Source organism: Cydia amplana, chromosome 17, assembly GCF_948474715.1.
Source record: "Cydia amplana chromosome 17, ilCydAmpl1.1, whole genome shotgun sequence".
In the NCBI taxonomy this organism is placed as follows: Eukaryota; Metazoa; Arthropoda; class Insecta; order Lepidoptera; family Tortricidae; genus Cydia; species Cydia amplana.
In genome coordinates this window covers 6,285,396-6,307,027 of record NC_086085.1, presented here as the reverse complement: position 1 = coordinate 6,307,027, position 21,632 = coordinate 6,285,396, and the positions used below count along the sequence as shown (strand labels likewise).

General features: G+C 36.0%; 1 protein-coding gene across 1 annotated transcript in view; it reads left to right on the top strand.

The window, feature by feature from the left end:
* LOC134655750 (hypoxia-inducible factor 1-alpha-like) overlaps positions 1 to 21,632 on the top strand; it is a 106,587-nt gene that overhangs the window by 59,776 nt on the left and 25,179 nt on the right. The window contains exon 7 of the mRNA XM_063511215.1: positions 15,207 to 15,351. Coding sequence (XP_063367285.1) covers positions 15,207 to 15,351 — 145 coding nt within the window. The remainder of the gene's footprint in view (positions 1 to 15,206; positions 15,352 to 21,632) is intronic.

The following is a 21,632-nucleotide window of genomic DNA, read 5'->3' as shown; positions in this document are numbered from 1 at the left end:
TAGGCAGATCATGAAATGCCGGCGTTTCATGATATGCCTAGGAATATCACACCCTACTATTTGATATGCCTAAACGTCGCTAGGCAAATCGTCAAACGTTGATGTTTGAACGATATGGCTGGTAGTCGCTAGTCAGATCATGAAATGGCGGCGTTTCATGGTATGCCTAGGAATATCTCGATATGGCCGATTTTACGATCTGCCTCCGACATATAGATCACTTTCGCCTGTTCCTTATTACAGTTATTACATTACATAATCTCATATGACCACGGCGGAATTATTCCGAACCGGTCACAGTGGTCACGAATTCAAGATCAAGGATGACCCGGTCAGGGCCGAGGCCGAGTGCGGTTATACACGTGAAGCAATCCGTCTACTCTTGTAATATGGTGGCGCTACAGCGTGATCGCGGCGTGACGTTTTTGTAGCAGTTTTCTTGAAGTATTTAGATTTCATATTTTTACATTGCGGTTCCGAACATTATTATTCACGAAATTAGAGCAGAACAGCTACAAATACCTATTGTATTCCCTAGTTTTAAAACAAAAGTGGGTAAGATGTTAATAAATAATTATTGTTTTATACTTAGGTATTAGTGTAAAACGGTGTAATTTTCAAATAGATTTACATAGTATATTTCTTGAGAAAGAAGCACCTTTATTAATCCCTCGAGGCTAAATCTTGTTATGTAGTCCTGCATAGATATTGACTTCCAATTACAGAGTAAAATGAAATTTTTATTATATATTATGTCGCGGGCGAAATATTCTTTGAATTGAGGTATAAATTGCCCATCATTATAATTGCTCCCGAAAAATAGGCTTGACAATGGCAATTAATCTCAATTTCCTGGGAGTTTTTTTATGACTTACCAATTTCAGTAATTTGTTCGATGGCGTCGTAACAAAATTCGGCACCGTATCATGTCAATCACGTGCGTGCCAAATGATAACAGTTTAATAAAAGGTGACCTAAACAATTTGAAACGAATAACATCACATCTGCCGTACATAATAAATATAGGCATATCCGACTTTATTCTTCTATAAGATAAATTAAGAACTGATGAAGGAGTGAACCCGCGAAGGGAGTTCGAGTAAGCTCGTTATGTACTTTCTAACTTCATTAAAATGTTTCACTTTGTGGGTGATAATTTACAGAAAATTGTTATTTATAAAGAAAAATAATTTCCTGGTTCGTAATTATGAGTATTAAACAGTTTTGCATTTCATCGACCACCGACCGCTTTTAAGGGGCCCACTGATTACCAGTCCGCCGGACGATATCGGCCTGTCAGTTAAAAGCAAAATTTGACAGCTCCGAACAACTGACAACTGACAGGAATTTAGGTAGGTACTGTTACTAATCACTTTCGATGGATCAAGCCTTACTTTTTGTTAATTTAGTCCATAAAAACGTCAATGTAATCAAATAGGTAATATTTCAAAAGATTGATTTCTCTCAAAAATCATATCATGGCAATTGAACCGTAATAGTTATTTGTACAACAAGTGATCAAAGTTTGATATTTCTTCGAGTGCTTATTTTGAGTCCCGTGCAAGCGAAAGATTCTATAATAGATTCACGAGCGTAGCGAGTGAATCTAATTTAGAATCTTGAGCGTAGTAAGGGACTCAAAAGCGCACGAGATGTAAATAACTTTGATCTCGTGTAGTACACAACATTTTTCACCTCAGCGCAGTGAGAACATACCTATTAGACAACTTGAAAAATGTAATCCTTCTTCATCACTTAATACCTGCACTCATGTTTTCTTAAGATATACAAACAATTAAGTTTAATTACCGCAATGGAACACAAAAACAAAACGTAATAATAAATTCCAGTAAAATAATATAGAAATAAGAAACATTAACTGACACTTCAATCGCCAACTTTGACAACAAAAAAAATCTTTGTAAGATACGGTCCGAATTGCGGATACGTACTATTTGTCAACTATGGTAGAAATTCATGGTAGAAATTCTTAATTTTGCGTGATGATCTGTGTATTTTTTGAGTTCGTTATTTTATTTGTACAATAAAATACCTAAAATATAGTATTTTATCAGGTTTTATGAAATCTTAAACTTTATTTTTATTTATTAATTATTAAGAATTCATACTCGTACGTGGTTTGGAACGATGCGGTCTGAAGTTTTTCGGGGGTCTATTATAAACCGTGAATATACCGTTGAATGTCGTTTTAACTTTTTTTTGTCTGTTTCTTTGCTAACAGTGTGAAAGGGACAGAGATAATAGAACCCAAGTATTTCGAACTTTTATTAGACCCCGCATGTTGAAATGACATTTGACAATAAAGGTCACTTGAATGTCATTTTGTCTCACTCAGTGAGCAAAATCGCATTTTGCTCACTGTTTTTAAGAATCAAAGTACCCTTGTTCGAGCTGCTGAGGTGAAAAATAAATTGATAATTCGCTAGTAATATTACTGATATTGTTTGTAACTTTGTATTACACCTTGAACTCGCTGTTACTAGGCGTGTATTGAAATTATCACACAATTTACACTCAGGTCATTTGCATTGGCGCTTAAGCAATTAAACTCTATCAAATAAATGAAAGTTTTCGCGTAAACATGTTTAATTGTTTTATTTCGTTTTCATGTGGCATGATGAATACATCCTTTAATTATTGTCTAAATTTAGAATCTGGGCATTCGGACTGCGGGTTAATTAAATATCCTTTTTTACCCAAAGAAAATTTAATATACCTTGCTCATATTTACGCTTCGTAGGTAATATAAATTTTTTGGTAATCATCTGGTTGAAAAATATATTAAAAATTATTTTTAAAACGGGTATTTATTACTGTAATATACAATTTCGCCACCGGCTCAAGCACTTAGTTTGAAATGTAGATAGTATTTACTTCAAATTGGACATAGTATAGATAGATCGTTGTAGATAGTACCTATTTGTTCGTTGACGATAATTGGCTATTGTCGTCAATGAACTCAAACAAATACGCAAATTAATGACGAATTAACTTCCTACGCAACTAATGTCAAACATTCAGCAGATTCGCGAGCGTCTACCGTCATGTCAGACCTTCGTGCTCACGCGCAGTGTAAGGTCGACGTAGACCGAAATATCACTACACGTAACACTGTCACAAACAAAACTAAATGTGTCGTTCTCTAGGAAAAGATATCACTCAATAAGACGCTTAAGACATAAAGGCACAATCCATTAAGAAGATTTACACTTAAAAATAATACTATTCGCTAGCTTCATCTCATTCATAAATACGTAAATAGTACCTGATTGTGCCAAATTGATATAGCTTATTCATAATACGAGTAATTAATGAATTAATATCACTTTCCGTAGCCAAATTAATAAAGCTATTCAGTAGTCTATGAATGAACTGAAAGGCCTTCAATATAGTCATTAACATCTTTGCACATTCTTTTTATATTCAATAATTTTATTACAACATCGAGCTGAAAACGATTGTAGGTACTAATAATGCATTAATCTCGGTGTAATTTTAACACAATACTTCGACTTATTTGAATTAGAAAATTCGCGACGCAAGCAATATGAACTTGAATTATTATTATTTATTAATTTGGTTGATCTTAAATGCAGATCTGTAGTTAAATATTTGAATGCGAAAATTTCGCAGCGAAACAAAGATTACAATCGTCAAAGACATCAAGTTTTATTGTTATATCTGAACTTGTTAACATTGTTTCTTCACCTCCCTTGGGTTTTGAAGTATTGTTTACGCTTAACTTTCCCGTCTCTTTAAACTTTTTACTGTTGTTGAATTTTGCTACTTATTGTTTTAGTAAAGTTAACTTATTTGTCAGATTGCTTAATTTCTGTCAATTTAACTATATTATGTTAAAATTACAAACTCCGTTTAATAAAATCTAATTTTTTAGGGTTCTGTACCTAAAGGGTAAAAACGGGACCCTATTACTAAGACTCCGCTGTCCGTCCGTCCGTCCGTCTGTCACCAGGCTGTATCTCACGAACCGTGATAGCTAGACAGTTGAAATTTTCACAGATGATGTATTTCTGTTGCCGCTATAACAACAAATACTAAAAACAGAATAAAATAAAGATTTAAGTCGGGCTCCCATACAACAAACGTGATTTTTGACTTGGATGGGTGACCGTTTTTTTGCTTGTTTTGCTCTATTTTTTGTTGATGGTGCGGAACCCTCCGTGCGCGAGTCCGACTCGCACTTGGCCGGTTTTTTCGTATTATGTATTATTATGTAATATTTTGAGTCAACATTTTTGACTAATGCGCTTTAGATGTGGATAAATGTAAGTCTAGTGGTCTGTTAAACAATACTCGAAATGTGTTTTTACTATCCATTTAAGGTCTAATAGTGTACGTGTTTAACCTTGCGAATATCGCATTATCCACATTCTTGGCCGACCGGGATTATGCAAATAAAGTGAATCCTTTGGATTCCACCGACCTTACTTACTTACACACATATATCTCCCACGATACCGTAATACTCATAAAAGGAACAGGACCATATTGGTGCCAGGAATCAGGTAAACAACCCACGGCTAATTACTATGTAATTGGTCCGTTTTTAAATATACCATTATTGAGGCTGGTAGAAAAATCCGTAATCGATTGCCCTGTTGATGCATGTTGCGCCTTAACTCTAATCTAATAATTGCATGATTTGACTGTAGGTATTTTAATACATTTGCAGACATGCAGACAACGTTAGCATTATTATTATATTCTGATCGATAAATTACTTGTTTCAAACGCCGCAACAGACTCCTAACTGTTATCCCAAAATTATCGAACAACTTCCAGCCTTTCATTACGATGATGCGCCTCGCATTTCAATTTGTCCTTCGCAAATTTGGTCTCGCTCGGGCCTCGGCTCGTGATAAAGTCCTCGGTTATTCGGCGCACTCTGTAAAATTCATTTTGTATACTGCTGGCGTTCCGAATATCATTTATCTTTTGTCTCGTCATGAAACATGAACCTTGTTTTATACAGATCAAAGTCGCTTTAGTATCTTTCAGTTGACTTCATACGAGATATATACAGTATTCGGTTTACACTTGGGACTATAAACGAAAGCTCTTTACTCAACCTCATTCCTTATGCGCTGATTGCCTGACCCAAAAGCAGTTAATGGCCTGTATTCATAAATATAATAGCAAACATTGTGAGCAAAAAGCTATTTGTCGAAATACCTTGAGATTTATTACAACTAGCGAATTCCTCAGGCGACTCTGGTATTTTGATACATATGCCTTTTTACTGGACACTTTTCAATTATTCAGTTGAAGTCGCAGCGATTTGTGTATATACTTACTCGCAGTTGCGTAGACAAAAATTTAATACTGGTAAAATTGTGACTTGCCACCGTTATATCTTTGTATACACATGTCAATGTGTATGTGTGACTTAAGGTACACATAAAGCTAAGCTACTAAATTTTAACGCGTCTTAACACAATACCTTTTTCCTTTCTCTTATTACAACCGAAATACAAACCCATCCCGTAATTATGCCGAAATTGTTTTCTGTTTTAGGAATTTTGCTGGAACATCTCTTGTCTTGTTAACAATAGTTACATGATAATTAATCAAAGATTCAACTAGCTAACAATTTTAATTAACAAGCGAAACAAAACAGCCTTAATTAATCCAGCGACTCTCTTGCTGTCACTTATTAATTTATTTACAGTCTTTGTAACTAAGGAGTTTAGAATGTTCTGTTTGGATTGACTTGTATTATTATTCAGTGTTCATGATAGGTGCTAATTAGTTGGAACTCCAACTAAAACTAAACGCCAACTTTCCTCAGTTTTCTCGGATTTTCCCACTTGGATTACTTTGTAATATCATATCATATTCTTGACATTCTTTTGTGTATTTTTAGACGCCATTTATGTGGTGTTCTTCAATGTACATATTATTTGTGCGACTCTAATTGAGTGATTTGAAGAGTGATTTTCTATTTTCGGATTTCAAATCTTGAAGCTTTCAAGCATCTTCAATAATAAACTCATAATTTTAATAGTACTGTTAAACTAAAACACCAATCATCATCAAATAAAGGATTTAATACAATAAAACAGACATAACTCGGGAAACTCTACTACTACGCCGCCATTGCGGCGATGCTCATCTTGTCAGTCCTCGCCGCGCTATAGTGATGTGACCTTTTCCAATACCGATTGTTGGGCTGCACTCGCGAAAGCTCATTATCGGTTATCAGTACTTTAAGTTTCCCATGTTCTTAAGCGCATCTTGTGATGTGCTTGACTTGTAAAAATTATTACATATTGTGACTTGTGACTTCAGTGCCTTGTGTAATGAATTTCCGACGTTTCTCTGTAGCGTCCCACGTCCTTTAAATAAAGCGCACGTGACCCTTATTCGTTTATCTCATTCTTGTGACGCGCTTGATACATATAGGTACAACGTGTAAAATACCTACACATGGAGACTAGCTATTGCGCATATACGTGTGTTATGTTCTAGGTTTTGGGCCTATATTTCACACGAAAGACCAAAGGACTCATTGTATTCTAAGAGCCAGGCAGCATTCTGATAGCATTCTACAAAAAGTTATTATATTTTGCTAGGTAACGAACGTACGAGGGTGAATCAAAAAGTCCTTAGAAATAGGGTCAAAAACAAACGAATATCTTTTTTATTTTTTTTTCTTTTCAACATAATTTCCTTCTTGATCTATACATTTATTATACCGTTTTTCAAGTTCTTTTAATCCATCATAAAAAAACGATTTTTTTTGAGCCTCATAAAACTCCTCTACGGCACCCATGACCGCGTTGTTGTCGTCAAATTTAGTTCCGCGAATGTGCTCCTTTAGTTTCGGAAACAAGTGGAAATCACTAGGAGCTAAGTCTGGCGAGTAGGGCGGATGATCAAAGATCTCAAAACCAGCTTGGCGGATTGCAGTGAGAGCCATTTGTGATCGATGAGCCGGAGCATTATCATGGTGAAAAAGCACTCCCGCACTCAATATTCCTCGACGATTTTCTTTGACTGCTTGACGCACTTTTGGTATCAAATCGGTGTAATAGGCACCTGTAATGGTTTTTCCTTTAGGCAGATAATCAATAAAAAGGATTCCTTCTGTATCCCAGAAAACTGAGGCCATAACTTCACCTGCTGTCGGAAATACTCTAAATTTCTTTATTGGAGGGGAGGATGGCCGTTTCCAGGACATGCTTTGCTTTTTTGTTTCAGGGTCAAAATGGTGAACCCATGTTTCGTCCATTGTTACGAAACGACGATAAAAAGTGTCCGGATCATGCAAGATTTTCTTTAGATTCCGCTTCGAAACTTCTAAACGCAAGTCTTTGTTAGCCTGCGTTAACATTCGCGGAACCCATCTTGCTGACACTTTTTTAAAACCCAAAACATCGGTTAGTATTGAATGTACGGTACCAAACGAAATCTTTAGAGTCTCTGCTATGTATTTAATTGTTAGTCGCCGGTCGTCCAAAACCATTTTCTCAATTTTTTCAACGGTTTTTGCGTTAACTGAGGTAGATGGCCGGCCGGAGCGGGGGTCGTCTTCGCTGCTAGATCTGCCTCTTTTAAACTCGGCAACCCCGAAAGCGACGGTGGAATAGGGTACAGCACTAGTGCCTACGGTTTGCTGAATATCCAAAAAAATTTCCTTGGTAGTAATTTTTTTCATACACAAGTACTTTATCACGGCACGTAACTCATTTTTTTCCATAATGGGACGTTTTAGTCGACTTATTTCGCAAAATATTGATTTACCATGTAACGACGGGAACAATTCGAATGAAACCAACTGTCAAATATTACGTTATAATGACAGTTCAAAATAAAATAAAAACTTCATTTAAAAACTTTTTATAAACAGCCAGCTCTAAGGACTTTTTGATTCACCCTCGTAGTTTTTTGAAATTGATGATTTCCATATCCTCGAGCAATCGATATAATATTTCAAGGTGGCATTTATAATGAGCTCCGAGGGTACTGGCGTATTTGTCCCTAGTGAAATCATCAAATCAGAAACTCCGATTAATTACAGTTGCGGAATACAATAAAATACAAATACTCTTTTTTGAACACCTCAATAAAATAAAACAATACAAAAAGAAAACAGAAATACAAGCAGAGGTAAACGGAATGAAAAGCTAGTCTGAAGTCTGAAATAGAGCCCAAACCTGAAGTACATATGTACGTACAAACAGCAACACTTTACTGACAATTGGTATGCCTAGATAATATCTTGGCAATAAAATGTAGGAATGTATGTCTGGACTATAGTCCCCCTAATTGCAACCCATTTCAGGCATCTCTTAAAATATTAACACTTTCTTTTCCTCCACATGTTTCTAACAGATTTCCCATATATCAGTCAATAAAAATCTGTCCATTCGCAATTTTAGCGTTCCCCGCAGTAGCCAGATAACTACGCGATTTTACGACCGCCTTTCTCCGCCGGAATTTTATGTTCAGATGATCTGGATTTTTTAGAACATCCAACATTATTGGCATGCGCCTATGGATTATCTGTGGCCTACTCCAGCTTTCTGCAAATAGTCCGTTGTTCAACTGGCTTTTTTTCTCTAAATCTAAAAAAAACGAAAGAAACAAGAAAGTTAAATGGGGCATTTGATGGTGTTGGTGTCCTGACTTTAAGAGAGCCTTAAAAGGGGGAATCAACAAAATTAACGAGCCGAATTACTTTAGAATGCCGATCCCAGCTGTCAGCCAAACCAGTAGGTACAGCTGGATTTTAACGGGGTTTAAAATCTCTGCTTTTTCTTTGGGTACGTCGGTAACTTAGATATCTTAAATAGGACCGGTAGTGTGTAACCCTTTCTTACTATGTTTTTGTGCTATGCCATGTTGAACGCCGTGACGCCGCCTCTAAGTCGCTTATTTATTTATTTTTTATTAGAAATAGGTAAGCATTTGACCATAATCTCACCTGATGGTAAGTGCCGATCTGCCGATGCAGTCTAGGATGGAACATGCTTACCTAAAAGATGTCTATTCACTCTCGATTTAAAAAGATCCAAGTTATAGTGGATTGAGTTTATTGCCCCGATAAGCTGTTTCTAGAGCGCCAGGTCCATACATTTTATTTGTTTATTCGGTGATTCGTACATTGAACCGCCTTTTTGCAGCTTTCAGCTTGTTAGACGGTCTATACTCTTGTTGTGATTGTAACAAACATGCATTCTGTAAACAACAATATGGTAATCTTCGAAGTTTTTCTTTCATTTGTTTCATTAAACGGCCTGCTATCGAAATTATCGAATGAATGTATTAACTTGCGAATGAGAAAAGTTACGGTTCTTTACGTGAATCCATAATTCCCTTTTTTTATCGAAAATTGAGTGGAATGATTTGATCTGCCACAATTTGACTGATCAACACATTTACTTTGGTGAAGAATACTGATAAAGGTGAAAAGATGTAAATTGGGTTAATTTGAAATATTTAGGTACATATACTAGTAGAGTGAAAAAACAATACTGTTTTAATCTTAATTTGATTGGGTATATTAATATTGATTTCCTGTCAGTCAAGAATAACAACCTTATCATCTCGTTGTTGAAAAACAAAGCAGTCTATCACATCCCAAACATTTTGATGCCACGTGTATTACAAAATAATGTTACAATTATCGTTCAACCCATCTCATACTTTATTTATCATGTATTTCATTAATAGTTGCTATGTTGCCTATAGAGTCTGTGCGGAGAGAGAAGAGTCGTGGAATGTATGGGGTCCAATACATTCCACGACTCTTCTCTTTCCGAACAAGCTCTATCTTTGTTTTGAGATGATAAAGAAAAGTAGGTATAGGTGCAACACGCTCACGCAGCTCGGTTCATGAAATCTCATACCTATGCGCAAAGTGCGTATCAATAAAGATGCCAACAAGAGGTTAAAACAATTTACTGGGGCCAAAATGCCAATCTGATTGTCCTAATTAGCGAACAGGAAGACTGTCTTAATTAAAGTTTATGCAATCGCCGATAAGGCTTTTAGGCTTTGAGTATTTTTCCAAATCAAAATATAATATTATCAATTGTATACTGCGTATGCAGCTTTTAGCAGATAATTATAATAGGTATTAAAAAAAACCAGAAAACTTGCGTACGACCGCGACGACGATGCGTCGGTGAAATATTAAAGTTACTGAACCGTGAAGGGAACTTTCCTCAAGGTAGAAAGTTTTTTTCTCCAGAAATCTTAAATTTATTAAGAATTGGGGCGCTCCTGCAGATACTCGTAAAAACTCCTTAAATGACATTACACATTTTGGAATTTTGTTAAATTTCGTGAGAATATATCTAGTTTTTCAAGATGTATTCGAGCTTTCTAAGCCTGGCTTGAAACAGGCTTCTTAGTAAGTAAGAAGTCATAACTGGGAAAGTGCTTACGCTCGTAAACCGAACATTTTACGTCTCCTTTATTGAACCTAGTTATTTGTTACCCCTTACGGTATAACTGCCACTTCCCGACTGTAGATAAGAATTGATGGTTATCACAAACTGGTTGCACGGTAAATCACTTGAAAATTGCTGTCTTATGCTAATTGTGCGTTCCACAGTTTTTGTGCGGCGTTACATTGGAATCTATTGAAATGTTCTTGTGGAGTATCCGTGCGTACTACAATGTAGGTCACCGCAGTTTCGGCATTAGATTTTTTAAATCCTAAATTCCTTGATTTCTGAATTGTGTTCTGTAGACACAATTCAGAAATCAAGGAAATTGCAACGTTTTCCTATTAAGTTTAGTTTTCTTGTATTCGAACATTCCCTAAGCTGTATAATACATATAGGTATGCAATTGCAAAGCTTCTTATTAGGATTTAATGTTTAAATATTATATGTACTGCGTAACATTGTTCATTATATATGTTCATAATATAATATAAATTGTAATAAAATTATTTGTTTTGTAACTAAATAACGATCGCTATACGATAAGTAATTGTTTTTGTATTCTTTACATTAATGATGAACATTGTATTGAGAGATAAATAAACTAAACTAAACATTTAACTTACAATCAATTTCGAGATAGTATTTTCAATTCTGTGTTTCTTCTCTTTTCAATGCTTTTCGTTTTCATTTACTTATCTTATCCCACAAGTCCTGGACTGTTGCATAGTGTATAAGCTATTTGGAAAACCTTTCAGTGTCTTATTTTCGTTCGAACTTCCGTTTTACAGTCATAAAATGCAAATACCACACCTTTATTTTTAAACATTTGCTGAGACACAATTCTTCGCTTCCTTACTTTTACCAAAGAGTATAGATTTTATAGAGAGTTACTGTCATGGTCAATTATGTAGCCAAAGTAAATTCACCATCTTTCGAAAAGATTAGACCGTACCTTTGGCTATTCTCGCCTAGATGGCGTTCATTTAAATATAATTACAAATTAACACTCATCAGTGAAAGAATAAGGATCAAAGTCAAATGGCGTTCGAACAGTTTTAATCTTCTGTCAAAAGATGGCGGTTAATTTACTGTGGCTACATAATTGACCATGACAGTAACTCTATAAAATCTATACTCTTTGCTTTTACTGATTACATACGTACTATTTGCCTAGAATCTAAGAACACAGATTATTGTTGTTGTGAAAGACATGAAAGAAAACCGCACGGAAAACGACAGTGAAACTCAAACTTTTCAGAGCACTGGAAACGCTTCTAAATTAATAAAGCTTGAAAGAACCAGGCGAAGTAATTCAGACTCTAGCTCTAACTAAAGTTCGCAAAGCTGCATTCAGTCTCGGTTTTAGACATCACAGAGCGGCGAGGGCAATGCCACCGAACTGGAACTCTGCGGCTCCCCGTTACCTGTTACGTATGCATGTACTGGGTATTTAGTTTAGTCGCTGTGAATGTACCATTCGTCGAGGATAATACTGCTTATATACTTAAAACATAAGTAGAATGAGCGGGCGTTGGCTCGAACCTCGAAATCAGAATACATGAATCTTTACATTTTTTAATAGCTACTTGACTTGTAAAAATGTCGACGCTTATTAAAACTTCAACAAAGAAACGAAACTGGACGGCTCATTTAGAGTAAATCTCACCTGCGTTCCAAATTAGATGCTGGCAAAGAACCCGCTAAGAAAAACGAGTTTTCTGTCGACACTTTTATTTTCAGCGAAAACGGCAGTTTCCTTCCGTGTCCCCAATACCCGATAGTACTGTAGACTTGCGTGATCACCTTGTTGTGATACCATCAGTGGATTCAAATTTCATTGCGCCAATCAAATTAGGCTAAGTGGGAGCGCTTTCCTTCGACTCGGGAGCGAATGGCATCTTTATTACAACAACTAATACTATTGTCGAGTTGCTACCTCTTCAGACCAGTGAAGACATTGTTAATTGATCGTTATGAAAACAAAGTTGTTAAACGTAATTGTTGGCCTAATACTCTGATATGTAACGAGGTTGAGTTTCACATGTCTCACTAATATTTATGCTGGATTCTTTCAGTGTTTGTTGCTAGCCACTCGATTGGCAAGGATCCAAATGTTTTAGATTTAATTGAAAGTTTCGGAGTTGTTATTTTCTTTCGGCTACGAATAATATCAGAGGTCAGTAAAGTGCACTGTAGGTATTTACGTCTCCGGATTGTTTTTCTTGATACGTTTCCTGCTATGGAGCGGCATTCAGATAAAAAAAACTGATGTGATGTTTGTCTTATTGCATCTCTCTCACATTTACCTATTTATTGGTGCAAGTGTGATGTTTAGAGTTATCATAATCATATCAAATCAATAGTATCAACGGACAGTTCCAATCAAAATACCATATTAAAATAGGTTTTAATGTCGGATTAATAGCAGCCTTTATATATGTCACCGTAAAATTGTAAACACTCGTCAGTTTATAATCTCGCTAGTTAAATTATAAACTGACGGTAGAGAGATTATAAACTAACCTAACGTAACCTACGTTAGATTGTAAACTAACGGGTTCACAATCTTACGGTGTCATATATATATATATATATATATATATATATATATATATATATATATATACCTTATCAGATCTACTTAAATTTAATTAGTCTCTCCTTGATGGGCTTGATGTGAGGCAAGCTTTCGGCTTAACAGTTGGCGGTGGGGTTGCAACCAGAGTGTCAAAATTTGAGTCTGCGGTCCTTCGAAAACTTGTATGTCTATATAACATATTCGTAGGTACCTACTTAATTATACCTACTCCATTCATGGAGTTCTCCATATTACCCCCATTTGTTCCGGGAGTCAAAATGCCTGATTCTTAGTAAACGTAATATACTGATGTCAAGGGCGGTTAAAATATTTTCACGGCAGTGTAAGCTATATTAATTGCCGGCTGAACGCACTCGTGTCTCGTTTAATTCAGGCTTTTCTGCGCGTGTCACGCTCACACGTAATTGTTTTCATGGCGCTATTATTTTCAGGCTTAGTTATTTCATTTTCCCTTTACGCAAAACTTCAAGACAAGACCGTACGCCCATCTCAAAGGCCGGCAACGCACTTACAACCCTTCTGGTGTGTCCATGAGCGACGACAATCGTTTATTATTACGATTCGTTTGCTTGTTTGCCTCCTACCTATATAAAAAAAAAATATGGATAACCAGGTCATCTCAAATGTCAACCAATATAACGCTACATCAAATATCATAAATTATTAGCTAGGTACTTATTCGTTGCAGTTATCCAAGATTGATATATGCGGCATAAAAAGGTTTTTTAATACCACGTCGGTGGAACACAAGTATAGAGCCTGCTTGATGGTAAGCGGTCACCATAGCCTATGGAAACTTGAAACTCTAGGGATGTTACATGAGCGTTGGTCGACCCTTTAAATACCCCATACAGTCCCTCGGGAAAACCTCGGCAGGAACGAGCGCCCGTTCCACTGCCGGATCTTGCTATAATATTTATGATTAAATTTAAAATTACAGAGATACTTGTAAAAACATAATTCGTAGGTATATATATGTACTGCCAATGGGTGAATCGATACGAATAGATGGCACAAAGGAAAAGCAATAAAGCCTCAATTCGTGTCAATTTAAAGATGGGCTCTTCGTATTCGCCTAGTTAATGAAAAAATGGCCTACTCCGTTAATTCCCTTGGGCAATTTGCTCGAAAAGAGTAATATTTCCACCCGTATCAGGACTGTCTTAACTGATCCCACAGGACTACTGACCCTTACAACATCGCCTTTACACATGGCTCTATGTCAGATTATCTTCATCAAACTACTTACACAAACATTTACCGGGATTACGAAATATGGCGTCAGTACATTGTGAGAAATGTGCAAGAATTTGAACCTGAGTAGATTTGTATTTATAACCCAATTTCCTGTAGCCACGAACGATGGTAGAAATTACTCGTAACAAATTATATTATGCAGATTATTTTAATACATTGGTTTTACTGAGTAGGTAAGTACGTTGAATTGAATTCCGGTTTCACTGGAACGTGTACCAAATTTAATAACTTAGTTTTACTGAGCTTTGCGACTGCTTTTGTTGCTGTTCTATTAAGGTACATAATGTACCTATGTACTTCGATATACATGAGTTTGCCTTTTTACCCCTGTCATGGTTTTATTAATTAAGTTTCAGCTTAATTTTATTATAATAATTATACCGTTGTTCAAAATACGATATTTTGTTCAGACACGTAACAAAACAATACATTTATAAAATGTTCTGTAATCTCGAGTTACATGTGACCGCTGAAATCTTTTACTTAATGTTTTAGGGTCGTACCCTTTTACTCATCCTCTCTGATCCAAACTTATAAACTCATTTATTTATCACTTTTGCAATGTGACTTTCTTCTGCTTACCAGTATTTGTAAATTAACAACAAGTTTATATAACATTGTGTTCGCTGTATGGGAAGCTGTTGTAAAATGGGAAACATAATTCCAATCAGACAAAATCACTAGGTAATAATTTACGCGTAGGCACCTGCAATATCTTCCACTGTTATGTCATCAATAAACTCTAAAAGGATGGCTCGGTGACATAAGCTACAGGTGTGCGAACGAAAACTGTCGATTTGTCTTACTAACCTACAATGTTTCCAAATTTACTGCTATCCCTTTTGAATAAATTTTACCGATGCGATGCCGTAAAACCATTGGCAAAAGTTTTATGTTAACTTTTTTTGCAGTGTTCTCCAAAGGACAATGCGAGACAGGCCAGTACCGCTTCCTCGCCAAGACTGGTGGCTACGCCTGGGTTCAAACCCAGGCCACCGTCATCACAGACAAGCAGCAGAAGCCTGTCAGCGTCGTCTGCGTCAACTACATCATAAGGTAAGACTAGAATAGTAAACCTTATTAGATACGACTAATTTCTTGTACATCTTTGTGTTCCACATTCATTCCAGGTTTAAATATTTTGATACATTAATCAATAAACATGTTATATTATAAAGACATGTTTTAGGTAAGTTACCGATTTGTTTTATTTTTATATTATTCATTATTACATTAATGTTCTTTATTATTTTTACGACATACGTGGTTATAAAGTTGTAGCACCGTTCTTTACTATTGGAATTCCATTTCTATTTCGTTTTACATACCTACATCGTTATTCGTTTTACAAATTCGCTGTGAACATTGTGAATTACTTTTATAATCTCTTAATAAAACGTTATTACTATGGAAATTCCCTGATTTATAATAGAGGGTAGTCTTCAATAAAACAGAGGCGCTATCGAAGTGTCCTTCAATTCTTGCAAAAAATGTTACAGCTTCAAAGTGGTACTAAGGTATGGTCCGATTACATTTGACTACCTGTCCACGCTTACTCAAATTCAATACTTCTTTCTCTGCTATAAAGGAAAATCTAAAAGCCCTTCATGTTATGTAGAAGTAATTTTTCTCGAAAATGAATATCCTTGTCAGCTCGATTTCCGAGAATGCTAAGTCGAAGGCGATAAATGGAGGAGCTCCGATAACAAACAGATAGGAAGTCCTTTGATCGGGTACAAGCGTCTTGTGTAACAAATTTTCTTGACTGTCACATAGGACGGTAGCGTCGGAGGTACTAGGTATGCCAAAGAATAAGAGTCGGCCTCTGCCGACCTATTACAATTGGTATGATTTATTCTGAAATTATAATAGGCCGTAAATTACTCATTCGAGACCAATTTAATTCAACATTGCTCGCAAGGACTTCTCAATTCGCTGCAAGTTCATTCACATTCATAACTGATTTTATGTATATCTTGCTGGGACGCTATTTATTTATACATAGTCTGATGTATCCGCTCAGTTACAGGGAGTACCTAGTTTGCGTCATATACCCAGTCTATTTATTATGACGATGACGGTAGGAATGGTAGGCAAGGCCGAGGTTGTTTGGATTTGCCTACAGCTGAGCATTGACTGATTTGGACTGTATGTCAGGGGCGCCACTTTGGCGTATCCAACTAAATGCTTGGCACTGGCAACAACACTTACGAACGAGACATTGTATGTTCTGCTACCCGAAGTCCCTCTTAAATCGTTATTCGACGACATTTAAGATACATACAATATTGTTGTCGAAACATAATTGACAAACATGTCATGAAGTACCTAATTAAGAACAAAATCGACTGGTTTAGTCGCCCTCCTTATCTAAAAGATAAACTATGTTTTGTTAAAACAACACGAGCTCTTAAAGTTTATAATTTATACACGCCCAACATAACCTTACTCTAGTTACCTACATGAATATCGTAATGAGTTTGCAAATTAAATTCCAACTTCCTATTTGTGGGCTCCACAACTGACCCGTTGGAAATTTTCAAAGTAGGTAGAATTGAATCTGAACTTGTGCCGAATGCGTAGAGCGATAATTTTTTCGTGAGAAGTAAAACAATTTCTTATTTTAAGTAACTTTTGTTTGTAATTCGCCTTTTCATCGCAAGTCTAAAACTTGGATAATACGTAAACTAGAAAATCTGTAGGTATTTGTGTTTTTACTAACATATTAATGTTTAAACACAATATAAATGGTTTGGTGGTTTAAATGTCAAAGGTCACTAACACACATGGCTATGTTGAAAGTGATTGTCGGACTTATGAACGTTTTCCAAACAATAGAGACCGTCTGTGTATTCCAATGAAAAACAAACATGTACGCGAATGGCAAAATAACATTAATTCTAACGAATTCATATTTTTGGCGTGTGTAATGCACGAAACCCTCGATTCAATTTTAACTTTCGTCATTGTTTCTGACTTTAATAGTTCGTTTGTTCAAGTCGGCTTGTGAACTGAAGTATTGAAACTCGATCATCCGTGATTAAGAATTTTCCAATGCCCCACTCGTGCTTTTGATGACTATTTGGGTTGCAGGATTAATTTTCTGACGAGATTAATCTCTGGACATTTTTGCAATCTAAAATAAGATCATTGACTTGATAAATTTATCATTGAATTCCTCCGATGTTTTTTTTTTGAAAAACATTCTATGATAATTTTAAAACTGTCATGTTTTGCGTGTGTATTTTGGAACAATGTCGAGTTGTCGACAAGACGTCGGCATTTCATTAAATTTTGACGATCCTATTTCACTGGGCTATAACTTTCTCTCCCGTTCCGCTCTCATCGCTAACAAGAAATATTGGCGCGGAGTGGTTGTTGCCGCTTTTAATGGATTTTCTTTGTTTCAATGTCCATGTATGTATTGTTATTTTTATGACTGTTTTTCCTTCTTTTTCTACATCTCCTTTATTTTAAAAACATGAGTCATTCTTAAGTTTAATTAAACATCCTTAATATTTCACGTAAATGATTTTGGCTTCCGGCCTTCCGGCTTAAGTCATAGAGTTTTCTCCAAGTTAAGGTGTAGTCACGAATTTTCTTATCCGCGCCGCCGTTTCCCCTCGTAAATTGTGTCGCGTTTATGTCCCGCACTTCAAGGTCAAGAGTCCCATTTAAGAGCCTGGTATTATACTCACCTATTATATCTATATTATAAGCTATTATTACTGCTCTTAGCACGTTCAAGGCTTACTTTGTGTCACGAGACCTTCATAACTATAACTACAGGTTTAAAAACTCGCAGAAATCTTTATTTTTGGCGTGTTTCCCAAGCTTTAGAATTGTAGTTATAGGCATCTAAAACTATTTCACGTTCACGAACGAGTCGCGTGATAAGTGTGTGGCGAAGAGGTGTTTTTGCCGTGACGTCAAATATCTGTTATGTCGGCTCCGTCCTATAAAACTTACCTACCTACCTGTTTATCGACGTCTATCGCGTAAAATTACGATATGTCGGCGGCAGATCGTAAAATCGGGCATATCGAGATATTCCTAGGCATATCATGAAACGCCGCCATTTCTTGATCTGACTAAGATTAACCCAGGCGTATCACGATCTGCCTTATAAAAGAGGCGGCAGATCGGTCAGACCAATGTATTCGTTGATATTTCTAGCTTCATACCGGGCGCATCGTAAAATGATTGATGAGATATACCTAGGCATATCATGAAACGCCGCCATTTCATAATCTGACTAAAATTAACTCAGGCATATCACGATCTGTCTTATAAAAGATTCGGCAGATCGATGGGAGCAATTTATTCGTCGAATTCCTAGCTTCATTCATACCGATCGCATCGTAAAATATTTGCATTTTTTGTCACGGGTGACGCTGCATTCTATATGGCGCTGCGTCCGAGTCCAGTGTTGCCAGATCGTACCTTTTAATACAAGTTTACGTTCCTTTTGAGCCTTGAGGTTTGCACGATATGGCTGGTGGTCGCTAGGCAGATCATGAAATGCCGGCATTTCATGGCCGATTTTACGATCTGCCTCCGACAGATACACCCCAATGTTGTAGTAAATGTCTATACCGGTAGCAAGGTCAAGTGCCACAGACAGGTTTTAATACCTACATAGCAAGATAGCAACACAATAGCATTTTTAAAACGCGTTTCGCTTGTTAGTCGCAAACGTAGCATATGTTTAAACTTTAATCACCTATGTATGAATCATAAAGTTTTCACATTGTTGCGGGTCCTGACCGTGGATATTATTAAAGGTAGCATATTTCGAGTGTTAGTTGTTGTAAAGTTTTATATTTTGTTGTTATACAAATCAAATGTAAAGGGATTATTTATTACTTAATATTCAGCCTAAAAATATGTAAAATGTTGTCCAGCTTTGTTGGATTATGTTTACTCATTCTGACGTGTTTTTGTTATCTCTTCAACACAGCGTCTGCGCCTGTATACATTGGTCGGTATTTTCAGTGCATATATTAATTTCAAGTACCTCGCCGCCTCGCCTCAACGGCTGGACTGGTTGCATTTCATATTTATGGAATAATATTATATGAATCTCAGATCTGGATGCTTACCTACGTTATCTAGACAACAGTATTATATCGCCTTAGGTATTTCGATCGAAATGAAATTGAACCTGAACTAGGTAGTAAAATAAGTTTATCGTCTTTCTCCTTCGTTTGAAGTCTTTGAACTACATACATAGTTTTTTCATAAATTATGTAGGTAAGCATATTTTTGTAAGAAAATCAATTGATTCTAATTAAATGTCGCCTTTCTTTTCTATCGCTTTCTTTGTTGTCAGATTCCTCGTAGTTTTATGTTATTTCTTTTGCTTTTACGTACATTAAGTAATTTTATTGTTTTTACAAACTTGCTTTTGCATTCCGGCAATATATCATGATGTCAGATTTGTTAATCCCGTATTTTTATCTCCTTGCGTGTCCATGTTGTCAAAGTTTGGCACATGCGTAATAAGCTTGTTGACTTTTTCTGTGTTCACTCCACTCGTATTTTCTGCTTTACACGGATCCCGACAAACATCGAACGATTCTTCCAATCACGTTTTCATGTTTATCTTGCCTTTGCCATTAGTTTGTTTATCTTGGTCAACATTATCTTCAAGTATTTATAGTTGCGAAACGAATCATAAAGTCTTTAATAGCAAAGCAAGTCATTACCTAACTTAATATCAGCTGTAAACGATGAGTGTGTACGGTTCATCGCAAAGTTTATCTTATCAATGTGTACTATAGATAATGAGACCAAGCGCAGTCTGAACGAGAATGTCACCAACGGAGGCAAAGGTTATCAAGAGGAAACGGTTGCTATGCTTCTTTCTTAGAGCATATCCAATTTTTTAGTTTCACAGTCCCATGTCTTTTGTAATTTGTTAACTAATTAACAGGATTGTCCCCTTCAAACAATTTTCTGAATTAACATTATTGCAGCTCTTAATGTCTTTGGCGGATATTACGTTCTTTCTGAAAGATTAATGTAAGTTAGCTGAGTTAGTAAACTGTATTGAAATAATTTATAGCCCTTTGCCAGTAACAACATTAACTGACTTATGGACCTTTGGAGCTTTTGTTTAGGTGGAATGCTAAAAAAGTTTTTCAATGTAATTTATGTAACTTTCCTTCGGTATTTAAATGAGGTCGTGCAATTACGAGGATTGTTGGGCTGTTCTTGAATAAATTAACAAAACTGCTTTAGATTGCATTATTTGCATTGTTCCACAGTTTTAGCAGCTGGTGACTGAATCGTACGAATGTAAAAAAATGTTTCAATTATGTCTCAATACCTTAATTTTATTTCAGTGTATTCAACACTTTGCATTTAATGTACTAGTATGTTTTTAACTCATTTCTTCCATTTAGAATTCGTTGAAACGTTGGAGAACCGGGACTCTTATACTATTAATAATCCTTGACATCATTTCTAGCTACACACTACCTATAAAGGATTTCAATTACCTATGCGTTCACTTGGATTAATATTACCCCATATGTAAATTACTTACACGTCTTACAAGGCACGTTACTCGCATAAATTCTGTTATCAGTATTCAGATTATATCACGACGCCGAGCCCTTGCGTTGTAACGCACGCACCTAAGGGCGAATTCAATATTTACACCATTTTGAATCTTAACCCTCTGACACAAGTTATAAAACGTACATATAATATCGAACGTACCTAGTGAAGGGTTAAGCTTGATCAAGTCATGAACTAATATGTTAGTGTGACATTTCCATGCATGTGCAATAGTAGACTGAGGTCATACGTAGATACACAGAAGCGTATTTCTCAATTTTATAACAGGGCTGTCAATTCAGTCATATCGGCATATACATAGTATGTACACTAATATATCCACCGCGGAAAGGCTAATAAAAAGAAAATAACAATACATGATGTGGAATGAACTGACCCGCGAATTTCCGGACCGATACTACCTTCAAATCTTCAAGGAAAGAGTGTACTCCTATATTAAAGGACAGCAACGCATATGCAACTGCAACCCCTCTGGTTTTGTATGTGTCCATGGGCGACGGTAATTGCTTACCATCAGGCGTTTCTTTCCTAATTGTCTTACACTATTGCCATAGGTACTTAATAAATTGTCAGAAGTCATGAAAGTGTAAAAACTCTTGTAAACTCCCTTTTTTGCAGAAATTTAATTAATTATTGTTGTTACTTTCATGACCATTAAGTTATTATTAACAGGGAACTGATTATCTACTCTTTATATTTCCTATTTAACTGTAAAGAGGCAAACAGACGTTTTTCTAGTCATGCAATGGGTT